The sequence below is a fragment of the Crotalus tigris genome, unplaced genomic scaffold (assembly GCF_016545835.1).
Source record: "Crotalus tigris isolate CLP2741 ecotype Arizona unplaced genomic scaffold, ASM1654583v1 scf7180000019603.28008, whole genome shotgun sequence".
Lineage (NCBI taxonomy): Eukaryota > Metazoa > Chordata > Lepidosauria > Squamata > Viperidae > Crotalus > Crotalus tigris.
Window position 1 is genome coordinate 14,301 of NW_024097618.1, and position 13,708 is coordinate 28,008.

General features: G+C 40.4%; 1 protein-coding gene across 1 annotated transcript; it reads left to right on the forward strand.

The window, feature by feature from the left end:
• Nucleotides 1-459: 459 nt before the first annotated feature.
• On the forward strand, nucleotides 460-13,467 carry LOC120317339 (low-density lipoprotein receptor-related protein 1-like; the record flags this gene model as incomplete). Its single annotated transcript, XM_039363871.1, has 8 exons — nucleotides 460-602; nucleotides 728-857; nucleotides 1,171-1,297; nucleotides 1,846-1,997; nucleotides 2,420-2,544; nucleotides 2,707-3,078; nucleotides 11,680-11,869; nucleotides 13,263-13,467. Coding segments are annotated over exons 1-8 (1,410 nt in total), but the record flags the coding sequence as incomplete, so codon positions are not given.
• Nucleotides 13,468-13,708: the final 241 nt, after the last annotated feature.

Below are 13,708 nucleotides of genomic sequence, written 5' to 3' on the forward strand. Positions count from 1 at the left end.
AGACTCAGTTTGCTCTTACAAAGTAATGTCAAAAACAGATGTGCCCAAACTCTGTGCTTCATTCACCTGAATTAAGGGCAGAACACATAGTGAATGAAAGGGATCAGTGCATTTTAATAAAGTGGTAAATGTATGCCAAAAAAAAAAAAGAATTATTTCGAGAGATATGTTTTTTGATGCAGACAAAATCTTAGCCTTGAAACAACTATACTTATGAAGAACTCTATAACAAAGTAAAAATTATTTATCAAGTAAAGTGCAAGATGATTTGTTTATGGTCTTTGTGGCTAAATGTGTTAAAGGTCCACTAAACCTGCTATTCTGCTTTTACTAATTTGAATTACTGTCAGCTGCTGAAAAGAAGTGGGTTTGGGGAACCCAGGAACTGATTTGGGTGATTATCAGGTACATAGCATCACTCCAAACCCCCTCTTTCAACCTCCCATGTGTATTTTTCTCTCCTTCAGATAATGACACTATCTATTGGGTGGACATGGGTATGAGCACAATCAGTCGAGCCAAACGGGACCAGACCTGGAGAGAGGATGTCGTGACCAATGGCATTGGCCGAGTGGAAGGGATTGCTGTGGACTGGATTGCAGGTGTGGCTGCGCTGCGTAGATGAGCAAGCAACAGCAACTGAGTGTGGGAAGGAAACCCTCCTTCTCACAGGAAACAAGGAAGGAGCAATCAATTAAGTCCTAACCTTGTATCTCTTTCCCTCCAGGAAACATTTATTGGACAGACCAGGGCTTTGATGTCATTGAAGTCGCCAGGCTCAACGGTTCATTCCGCTATGTAGTGATTTCACAGGGATTGGATAAGCCACGTGCCATTACAGTACACCCAGAGAAAGGGTAAGATTCCTTTTCATTGAGTGCAATTTCTTAGACTGGTCATAATGGGAACAGGTTGGGAGTATTTGAGGCATTGGAACAATGATGGATTGGAAATGGGGAAAGGCAAGACTCCCAGTTCCGGGAATAGTAATCCCAATCCTTTAAAGGCCATCCAATTGGAAAAGGCTATTCCTAGATTTTGCATGGGTTAACTTTTTGTTTTATTCCTTTATTTTTTTTCCTATCATTAAAAATTACAATCCAGTGGCAACTTTGGCTGAACATGTGATTTGTTAACTGTCCTGGCACTGTCTTGTGTCCGCTTTTTCAGATACCTTTTTTGGACAGAGTGGGGCCAGTACCCTCGTATTGAACGTTCTCGGCTGGATGGAACAGAGCGTGTGGTCCTCATCAACAGCAGCATCAGCTGGCCCAATGGGATTTCTGTCGATTATGAAGTAAGATCCTGAGGCTGTGGGCATTAGACACAATGATTCCTGTCTGTCCAACCAAAAATCATAGTTGAAAAATGAATGTTGAGTGGCACATTTAGCATCTTAGGAATGCCTTGCCCCGTTGCACCCTTAGAATAACAGCAAATAAATAGGATTATGTGCTTTAACGCAGAAACATAATTCAGCGTCATGGTAAGTTAAAATTCGTACGCGTGATAAGCCTGAATTATGCAATCCAGCAAAATCCAGTTTTGTGCAACGCATTTGTTTGTGTTAAGAAAAGGAACCCAGCAATGTCACTTGCTCAGCTGGGAGTCCTTCTCAGTTCTGTCTCAACTTCTGACCTTTCATGGCTTTAAACAATCCCTCTTCCACTGGAGTAACAGCAGTTTATATGCCCATTTATTTACTTGCTGGGGTATGATTCGAGCTGAGAATAGGGGAAATTATACATGGTTGGGAACTGATTGCCTGCATTTTACATTCACTCTGGTATCCTCAGTTGTGTTTTATAATTTACAAGATGGATTGTCATCTGGATCTCTTTTTAGGATGGGAAACTTTACTGGTGTGATGCTCGGACAGATAAGATTGAACGCATAGACCTAGAGACTGGCGATAAGAGGGAGGTTGTCCTATCCAGTAACAACATGGATATGTTCTCGGTATCTGTCTTTGAGGATTATGTCTACTGGAGTGACAGGTTTGTATCTCAGTGTTGTTTGTCATGTCTGGAAGTGTTTTGCAAGCAACTACATTTCATTCGTGTTCAGACAGAGCTAACTTCATTACGGATTTAGATTGTTACATCTTTCTCAACCCTCTTCCATGCAAACCTATTCAGTCTTTTGAAGGGAAAATATGCTGAGTTTTATGGATATGCATGTGTTTGTGTCAATTAGATCTGCTAATTGAGGTGAAGTATGGATGGATTATCCATAATATCTGTGTGTAAGAAAATTAATATATATCAGTATGCATGCCTGTTGAATCATGTATATGAACTGAAGATTTTGTGTCAGAGTGTTATAAACAATAGTTTCCTCATTGTATTTTGCTGTATAAGAGCTATGCTGGCATAGTAGAATATCTCATAATTGCATCTTTAACTTTGCCCCCTTCTAGGACTCACGCAAATGGTTCCATTAAAAGGGGCAGCAAGGACAACGCAACAGAAATTGTGTCTCTACGCACAGGAATAGGAGTACAGCTGAAGGACATCAAGGTGTTCAACAGAGACAGGCAAAAGGGTAGGTGAAAAAGCCTATGAGTGGTACTATGAGGGATTGAGTGGTACTATGAGCAATGAGGGTGGAGTCAGTTACCCGAGTTAAAAAGCCTCCAGAGACATAGAAACGGGCTGTACACTAACCCTGATCCTAGCTAATTTTTCTTATGTTCCTTTTCTACAGGTACCAATGTGTGCGCGCAGAATAATGGTGACTGTCAGCAATTGTGTCTGTATCGAGGAGCAGGTCAGCGGACATGTGCCTGTGCCCATGGAATGCTCGCTGAGGACGGCGTAAGCTGCCGTGACTACGATGGGTACCTGCTCTATTCAGAACGGACCATTCTCAAAAGTATCCACTTATCCGATGAGAACAATCTCAACGCACCCATTAAGCCATTTGAAGACAGTGAGCACATGAAAAACGTCATCGCCTTGGCCTTTGATTACCGCCACGGCAGCAAGGGCAGCAACCGCATATTCTACAGTGACATTCATTTTGGCAATATCCAGCAAATCAATGATGATGGAACTGGGCGAAGAACTCTAGTTGAAAGTAAGTTACTTTGGGTGTTCCCTCCCACCCTTTATTTTCTGGCTGCTTCCACAAAAGCAGCAATCTGATTTGAGGCAAACTCTAGAACTAAATGTGCCAGAACAGCAATTACAGGGGAAGATTATTTTTCTGTGGGTTGAGGGATCTACAGGATAAGGGAGCGTCATATTTCTAGTGCTGCGATATTGAAACAGCCCATCTTTGTTAAAAGCCAAAAGTCCAAGGTATTAAATGACTATTGTAAGTCTCTGCATTCAGGAGAATTTATAAAGGCTAGTTCACTGGATTTTCTTTCAGTAGTTGGAATGTTTCCTGAAATAGGTGTATCTGAGGATATAATTGTGCAACTTTCCTACTGACTGATGGAATTTTTGTCCAGCTTATGTCCATTTTTGACTGTTTAAACTTCACCGAGATTGTTGCGCCTGCAGATCAATTCACTAACGGAAGGAGGGGAAGGGGGAAGGAAGCTGCTGCAGTTCAGCCATAGGAAGAGCGTAGGATGAATGAAGTGGGTCCATATATGGAACAACTGATCTCAGATAATTAATGTCCAAACCAAATATGTATGCTTGGTGTAGATTCACCATGAAACATAGCTGTTTTGCTTTGGATAAAGACCATAATGAGATTCAGGTTTTGGGGGTAAAGGAGGAACAGGAAAAGCCAGGAAAACAGCAGGTCAGGGAAAATTTGGGAGTTCAGCCAGTGGGATATGCATCTTTGGGATACCAGCAATGGTGTAGTTTAGGGGAAGGAAAGAAAGGGCTAAAAAGAACAGGTTAGTGGGCCAGTGAAATATGCTCCTGGCAGCTGTTTAGGAGAAAGGGAAATGGCAACTCTCATCAGCCTTGCCTTAGCTGTCTTATAAAATCACCCCAGGATTATGGCAGGTTTTGTTACGGCCTAAACAAATATATTCCCAGTTTTGTTCTGTGCTAAAGCACAGCCTATCTAGAATGGTTTATCAATACTTCTGGAATGTAGTGTGTTGTTCATGAAGACCATAGGGCACAACTGGAAATGGATTACATCACTCCACCGTCAGGGACATTTCATGAGGCAAAAACCTGGCCACAGCTTGTTTTGGCTGCATTTGTATCATCATCCTAGCAGATCGGTTTTAATGATTTGTTCAAAATGCGCAAAAATAATCCATATATTGAGATGAAGTAGACATCTGTAATTTGTCTCAAAATAACTTCCTCTTCTTCCTCTTGTGTTTATCACTAACAATGGGCTGCAGGCTACTCTATTGAATTAAAACTTTCTTTAATTCTGCCCTTCTGACAACAGTTCTGATCTTATTCTCATCTGAATTAAATTAGTGGATAATACGCAGATTTAGATACTTTGACCTAAAAGTTGGAGAGAAGGTATACACATTCCTTAACTCATTATGTGGATTACATTCTGATTTCTTTCCCAATATGCAAAAATTCCTTATGCATTCTCTACTAAAAATGCGCAGTGTCTGTCACCATAGAAACCATTGCAACAATTTCAAAAACAATGGAATGTGTGAATAAAATGTGACCTTCTTCCAAAGTGTTTGGGGCTTGTTGCTTTTCTCCCCAGAGAACAAATATTACCTGGAGGAGGAGGTGAGCGGTGAAGCCTCCTATTTCTTTTGATGTTTTGTCTGCTTGGAGAGAAGAAAGCATGCCTATACTTTGGGGGCTTTTTGACAGCTGCTAAAAATCAGACTGCTCTTGACTAAGAGTTGCCAAATAATTTTCCATCGGGGAAAAGAATTAAACGGTATAGCGATACTTACTTGTCTCCAGGAATATTTAGGCACTGCAAGAGACGTAGAATTACGGTATCTGCATTCCACATCTCCTCCAGATGACATTTCTTATAAATACAATGTATGATACGATGTTATCATGCAATATTACGTTCTCCTTTGTTCTCAAACCATTGGCTGGAGCAGAGAAAGAGACAGGAAGAATACCTGTCCTATCCTGCTTCTTTCATTTGTGACGTCTGGTTTCATCTTTAGAGTAGACACTGAAATGACAATAAGATAACTTATTGCTCTTTTGCAAGGAAAAGCTTTTCAACGTTCAGACAATACCCTGGTTCCCAACTTCCTGCATTTGAACAGAAGAGATTTCCATTCATGTTCATCAAACATGCCTTTTTTGTTCTGTTCTTCTCTTTGCCTTTCCAAATACCATGAAGTCAATTGCTGTAGAAGTAAGGGAGATATTATGAAGTAACTCTCTTTCATATGTAATCAAAGAGGCAAATTAGAATATAATATGCAGAGAAAACGCAACAACCAAGAATTAGTTTCTAGTATGCATCTTTATTTAATTATATATGATTTGAAAAAATGATGATGGCGATAATGTAATTGTGATCTATAACAAACATTCTGAAATCAGTATTAGGATCAAAGTCATACAATATGTGCAAATTTTTTAGTTTCCCATAACTTTTCAACAGATAAGATAGAGGTGGAAGAGTAAGCTCTTCAGCAGCATTTACAACCATAGCAAAGATCTGAATTGTAAGATGTAATTTTTATAATGAAATTATTATAAAAATGTTAACATAATTATGAACGTGAAAACTTGCTCCTAATTCCCATTTTCCCTGTTTAATATTAATTAGTTCCTCCTAAAGCTATTAATACGTATGTTACAAGTTTTTAAGTGAACACTTATAGTTTTGTATCTATGGCCCTATTAATTTCAATTACTTCAGCACATAACATTTGCTTCATCGTCTATGGGAGAAAGCAGAATCCTATTTAAATGCTAGACAAGGGTACAGTATAGACAAGGGTACAATATAGTTCACGTTCTTCCTGAGCTAAAAGGTCCATATGAGGCCTAAATGGAAAACCTTTATGTAAAATTGAAGTTTTGTAAAAAAAAATGTATGAAGTAAATTGTTACTGTCATATAGGAGGACAGCAGACTGACAGTGTCCCTTACCTGAATATTAGGTGGTTGATACCATGCTTCTACAATTACATTACAACTGATAGCTGCAGTAGTCAACGGCCAAGCACTGAAAGCCCTTCTTGATACAGATGCATCTGTAGTTTAATCTAATGTACTCTTATTTTCCCAAGGTGCATCTCTCAACAGATATTTACTTTAGGGCTGTGTACTAAGGTAAATCCAGGTTTTATGACCATGACTAAGATTCCAGTGGAAGGCGGGGTCGGGGAGAGGGGAACGAGCCTTTTTGTCTGGGTAAGATGACCTCTGAATTGCTTTTTGACATTATCCTGGGACAAGGCTTTCCCAGTCTGAGGGGGTTCTTCCACACGGCTTTTATTCCTCAAACATGATTCCAGACCAAATGATTGTGGAATGAACTGCCTGATCTCCAGGGAATTCTGGATGAGGCCCATGGAAAGATGACTAGAAGGTTCAACACCCAAAAGTAAAAAGATGAGCAGACTCTGTATATCAGGGGTGTCAAACTCAATTTCATTGAGGGCCACATCAGCATTGTGGTTGCTCTCAGAGGGCCGGGTAGGTGTGGCCAGGGTGGGTGTGGCCTACTGGGTGGGCATGGCCAGCTCTACATCATTCGCGTCAAGGGTGCCTGTGGGGGCCTGGGCAAGAGTAGGATAGATCTGAGGGTCTCTGGCAGAAGGGAGTGGGACCAGGGCAAGTGCCAAGGCATGGTCCACTGGAGGAGCCTCACTGTTCCTCTCAGGCCATGAGAGGGGGGGGGGCTTATGGAGCTAACACTGAGTGCGTTTCAGCATAGATGGCCACCACAAAATTGTACATTGGCTCCCGGCTGGCCTGGACCAGGGCCAAGGCAGAGGGGGCCGTTCCCTCACTGTTTCTAGGATGGCTTTGCGGGCCACATGAAACCACTTTGCGGGCCGCAATCGGCCCCCGGGCCTTGTGTTTAACATGGGAAAGGAATGGAATCTGAGTGGAAGCTCTCTTGAAAATATGAGAACCCTAGGCACTTGATTCCCTTATATAGAGTATATATTCCAAACTGAAGAGTCTTTTGCCTGGGGAAAAATGATTACTAATGGCATGCTGTAAGAATCTCGTAAACATAGCCCTAGATTACAGTGACTTTCACAGAACATAGATCATGAATGAGAATCAGCCACACCGTACTCTGGTATTAGTATACCTATATCCATATTGCTTGTGTCTTTTTGTGGCCGGGAATATATGCTGATCCTTTGCCAGTTTGGCATTTGTGTTGAATGCCAAAAATTGAATTTCCTCAAAAGAAGTGAAGGAAGCTCAGTTGGTCCTTCTGCTTGTTTAATTGTATCTTCTGCAAAACGGCTGTGGGCATGCATACTACACTTGTTAGAAAACTATCATTGGAGTAATAGGATTATTCCTATTATTCCAGAATCTTCAGGAGTTTGCCCTCAGGATGGTTACCAAGTAGATAATAAGCCTTGGTCGAACTATTCTTCAGGGTTGAATCCCTATTAAAGCAAAAGATCTCACTAGGCCAGGGGTAGGCAATCTTGGCTCTTTTATGACTCATGGACTTCAATTCTGGGAGTTGAAGTCCACAAGTCATAAAAGAGCCAAGGTTGCCTACCCCTGCACTAGGCAAACCTAGATCAATTGTACTGGGGGGGGGGGGAGAAAGCGCTCAAAACCTGATTTGACTAATTGTGATTACTAGCCTGAACGCAATATCAGAAAAGATAAGAAAGAGCTTAGAAAAAAATGAGTTGAGTATCTCAGAACAAGAATATAGAAGGGACAGTTGAGAAGCAGAGTAAATTAAGCAATAAATATCTTTCTGAGTTCAAATTCTATAATTTGAATTAGGAATCAAGGTAATCAGAACTTTCCCTTACCACTGCTAGACCGGTGGTTTGGAAAGGATTCAAGCCAATGGATGTTGAAGGGAACATGTCAGAGACTGGGATAAGTGACTCCCTTTCTTGTCTGTGGAGATTCTCAATCTTGAATCCCATTCTTCTTGGTTTATTTGGGAAGTTCCAAAGGCCTCTATTTCTTTTTGAGTTGCTGTGTGGCTAACAAGTCAGATTATCCTTTCAGATGGTCAGGGGAAATAAGGGAAGGAAGGCCAAGCCACTTACAAGCCACTTTTAAGTTATATATGTTTATGAGTATAGTGTTAGACTAGATGTGAGAGCTGGCTTTAGAGAACATTCAGCAAATCTGTTAAAAAGTGTATCCTGAGCATTAAGCTCAGGCTGAATTTGTTAAACAGGTGAAAGAAAGAAAAAAGTAATCACAGCTTACTGCTTCATATACAGACAAGCAACATGGTGCTAAAATCCTTCCAGATAAATGTGTGATTTGACAGCTTTGACATTTGTACATTTTTGTTAATTACAAGACTTTGCAGGTCATTTTGCCATACATGTATTAATGTCTTGCGCATTAATACATCTGCTGTTTCCCAGAAAACATTTCTGGCAATATAAATTAATAAGTTGGTACTCGGGCCAATCAGTAATGTCAATTCCCACTACAGCCAGAAATATTGCAAGAATAATAGTTCAAGTGGAAAAAGATAATTTCAGAAGTTCAAGCTTGGGGAATTCTAGGTGAAGTATTTTCCAATTTAATTGAACACCAGGCATGCATTGTTCTTCCTTTTTCTTCCTCATACCGCAGAGAAAGCTTTTTAACCTTATTAAGAAAAAGAATGGAGCTTAGTAATGGAACTGAAATGATATTTTCATTAAATCATTGTTAAGAGCAAAGCCATTTGTGCTTAGTTTCCTTAAAAATAAAAATGTAGGTCAAGTTTGTTTTTAATTTGAATTATGAGTTGATTTTTTTTTTTTGTTAAAAGGGAGTAAGGGAATATGAGGTGTAAGATTTTCTAAAAACTAAAAAGATGTGATGGTGAAAGGTTTGGGAACCTCCTCCTGGGTGTGGCATAAGTGGTGGTTAGGTGCTTTCAAGAATTATCTTTGGGTAATTCTTTGGGTGTTTCTTCATCTCACTGGATACAAGCACAGAGTGATCCAGCTGCCTACCAAGCAAGTGGATTGCTAAATATGAGCACTGCCCAAAGATTAAGTCTGAGAGGTTTCCTTGAGGTATAAAAAATTAGAGCCACAGAACAGAACGTTGCTTCTAGCAGCTCGTGCATGTAACAAAATTTTGGGGATGTCTTGAGAAAGACATGGTCTCATATTTCTCTATTTATTATTTATTCTGTTAATTTTGCATTTTTCTCTCCTGAGTTTGTCCTGCTTCCAGCAAAACAAATCCCCCTTCTTTTCTTGCATATTGGATTTTATGTCTAAATTATGGCAATGGTTTTAATGAGATTTAAAACCCTCCTCTGCTCATAGACATTGCTGGCTGCTGGCAAGGAAGGAAATCAAGCTCGTACCCAGCGTGTCTTATTTGCTTTTCAAACAGTGGCTTGGGGCTTACCAGGAGGGTGCTTCATTTCATTCGGAGATGAGCCAATTAGTTTCCTTCTGTGTATTAACTTGAGGGAGGAGGGTTGTGATGCCCAGATATAGGCATTCCTAGATGGAAAACTGCCAAGGGACTTGGGCAAGTGTTGTTTCTGCTCCATTAATCAGTCAGTCCGGGGAAAAGAAACATGGGAGATGAGTTGATCTCTTGATATGGGGGAACTGCAGCACCTCTCTCACCTTTTGCCATCCTGACCAGACCTCACTTTCAGCAACAGCTAGATGGCCACAGGTTCCCCATCTGATGTTTGTTTATTTCTTAGATTTATTTGCTGCCCGTCTTGTTTCAAAGCGAGGCTTATAGCATTCAAAGGCATTAAAAAGGATAAGGGATAAATACTTCAAAAATGATAAAAATGGAATTGCAAAGATAAAGTTATAGTTAAAAGATGGGGAGGGAGGGAGCAGGATGCAAAGGTGGGGTGGGGGAGGTGGGATTGCCTGTTAATCCGTCAACCACCTCCAGCATGGTGCTCTCCCATTGGGGGCCCAAGCCAATTGGCAGAGCCAGGTCTTCAGGCTCTTGCAGAAGGTCAGGAGGGTGGGAGCCTATCTTACCTCAAGGGCCAAAGTGTTTCAAAAGGGTAAGAGCCATGGTGAGATGGCTCCTCAACTAACCTCCACCCATGCCGTGCAGAGATTTAAAGGTTATAACCAACACCTTGAATTGTAACTGGGAGCAAACCAGCAGCCAGTGCAGCTCACAGAACGGTGATGTGACCACAGGGGTCACAGGAACGGTTCTACCTATAAGAAATGGTAGTAAGATTTTTGGGACTTGAATTAGATTTGGGGGTCAGTCAATTATTAGGAAGGACCATTACTGCAGTATTATTTGGTCTTGAATTGAGAAGCAGGCCTTCCGCCTCTCCTGCCCCATAATTTTTTTTCATGCGGATGTCTGCCCATGAAAATACAATAATTTTCTCCAAGTGGCACCAAAGTGCTTTTGCAATGACCAGCCTGTTAACTGGACCAGGGCTATGGTGGGTATACTTTGGTAAAAGGGTGCGTTGGCGCAACTTAGGGCATCTGTGAAATATGGAGAAAGGTACATATACTGCATGCTGAAGGTGTCATCCCCATGATGCCTTTGACTACAATAATACAGGGAAAAGGCCAACAATTATACAATCCTTTCCTTGAGGCATTTTTCAATTACCAGAGAAACACCAAAGAGATACAAAAAAATTTATGGCAATTTTTAAATTGCATTTTTTTAAAAAAAAAAAAAGTTCAAATGAGATTAGTAATTTATTTGTGCTAAAAATATTTGGTAAATCAATAAAAGGCAAGCTAGCAAGTTCTGTTTGTGGCAGTTGATTTAGTAAGTAATTTGTCAGAAGAAAAGCCATATTAAAGTGCCAGAATTTGTTTTGAGGGTTGACTAAGCCCCAGACCAATATCATATATTCAGTATGTTGATATATCTGTCAGGAATGCTGTGTATTTTCTTGTAAAATAAATATATAAGATGCATAGAACAGATTACATATTTATTTATTAATCTGTGTAGTGAGATCTCTAAATTGTTATCGGGGTGTTGTAGCTGCTTTTTTGACATACTTCTCTCTTTCATCCAAAATCTCTGGAATCTATCCTGCTATAAATTTGGGAGGATTTTGTGCTCCACATTTTGAAACTCATTGAAAATTGCTTATGAAGATAGCTTTCTTTATCTTCTCTATTACTTTTGAAGAATGGGAGAAATCAGGTGTAAGTCTATGATGGTATTTCAACCCCACATTTATTTTAGATGCAAGGCAGAAAGAAGCAGCAACAAATAATCAGAATCCTCTCTGAGGAGTCAGGGGCATATAATTAGAAAGGCATAGTTAGAAGCTTCTCAAGATGGGGACAAAACTAAATCAGGTTTTTTGAACCAAGCAACAGGCCCATGGAAAAGGTCTCTTTTCTCAATTTGTTAAAATCAGATGGGGCAGCTTTCACGGTGGCAGGCAATACAGACAGTGCTTTTTAAATCTTTTTTTCTTCTGTTTTGTTCGGTCAGTTGACTTATTTGATTGTAGACACTGGCTGTGAGGCAATATCAGGACAAAATAAGAAAGAGGCTGAGAATAACAAGGAGTAGCTCAGAACGAGAATAAAGAAGTGAGAATTGGGAACCAGGCATATCAAGCAACAAATGTATCCCATTTTCCCTTTAACAGATGTTGGTTCTGTTGAGGGATTGGCTTATCACCGAGGCTGGGACACCTTATACTGGACAAGCTACACTACTTCCACCATTACACGACATACTGTGAACCAGACGCGTATCGGAGCTTTTGAAAGAGAGACTGTGATCACTATGTCCGGAGATGACCATCCCCGAGCCTTTGTGCTAGATGAGTGTCAGAAGTAAGTTCCAGTATCCCTTGGGTGACGGAAAAACAAAACTTCAGAATCAGCTCATTCATACATTCATTCATTTATTTCCTTGTTCATTTCCCAGTTGACAGCCTTAAAATGACCTGAATCCATTCAAATAAGAATAAGCACCTTAACAACATTGTTAACCAACCATCTCCTCCTCCTCCTCCTCCTCCTCCTCCTCCTCCTCCTCCTCCTCCTCCTCCTCCTCCTCCTCCTCCTCCTCCTCCTCCTTCTTCTAAAAGATTCAACTCCCGATGAAAGGATAAGTCAGGCTCATTTTTGGGGAAGATGGTTCCAAATAAAAGTTGTCACTAATAGAGAGGTTATCTTTTCTGCTCCACAGAAAAGCAAGAATTAGTCTTGCTTTGATAAGCTTAAGGCATGAAATACGTTTGGATTTAGCAATGAACAATCTAAGCAATCCTTCAGCATATGCATTCCTTTCTCCCCGGGTCTCCAGATGAAATAGAAAATAATTTCATTTCTGCTTAGCATCATACACTTAGATGAATTGTGGCTACTTTTGATTATGCATTACTGAAAACAAGCCATCTTCAAATTATAACTTAGTGGCTTGCTCAGCCAATATAATTTAAGATTAATCATAGTTTAGGTTTGAATATAATAAACTAAGCTAAAATTCAAAGGGAATATTTACAATTTCACCTTTATAGTTGTGCTAAAAGGAGTATGGGAATGGGATACATTAATTTGAGGCCTGTGTCTGTCACTAAATCATACATCTGAATTAGCCCACTGTATGCAATTCAGGCCATAAACTTTGAAGGCCATTGTCATTGTTTAAAAAGTAATAGCAATAGCACTTATATACTGCTCCATAGTGCTTTGCAGGACTCTCTGTGCGGTTTACCACATCAGCATATTGCCCCCAACAATTTGGCTCATTATTTTACTGACCTCAGAAGGATGAGAGGCTGAGTTAACCTTGAGCCCAGTCCCAGCTGTGGACAGAGTTAGCCTGCAATACTGCATTTTAATCACTATGCCACCAGGCCTAGTGAATATACGTTCACTGGGTGAATATAAGTTAATGGCTGATTCTGCAGTTTAAAATTAAAATAAGTATAATCTCTGTTACAAACAGCCTTCATGAGTGTATCTGTCACAGTTTGGGTTCAGATTCTAAATATTGCTCAGAGTATATGAAGTTGATTACAGCAGTCAAGCCTAGATTAGTTTTGCTGTAAGCATCATATATTGTCATAGTCAGATCCTCCTTCTCTAATAAGGATGCAGGCAATATACCAGCAACTGGAGATCTAGGAAAAACCGCCTCCTTCCGCCCAGTGCCTTTGCTTTCCCTCTTTCAACTTATGTAGCACTCTTCCTCTGTAATTTGTTTTCTTCTCGCCTCCAGCCTGATGTTCTGGACCAACTGGAATGAACAACACCCCAGCATCATGCGAGCTACGCTGTCAGGTGCCAACATGATCACCATCATTGACAAGGATATCCGCACACCCAACGGTCTGGCCATTGACCACAAGACAGAGAAAATCTACTTTTCTGATGCCACCCTGGACAAGATAGAGCGATGTGAATATGATGGCTCCAAACGATATGTATGTCCCATAATTCTATCAACTGTGCTTTCCCCCCCCCCCCCCCAGAAAGCCTGTAAAACAGGCCTCCCTGCTATAATATCCTCGGGATATGTTTGGTGCTCTTTTCCATAGCTACTTCCATGAATTAATATTTTAGATCACTCGATCAAGTCCTGAAAAAGAGCCAAAGTCTGTGTATTTAATCTTTCTCAAATTTATTGTCATAGCAACAGCATGGTGGAGATAAGACTGAGAGAGA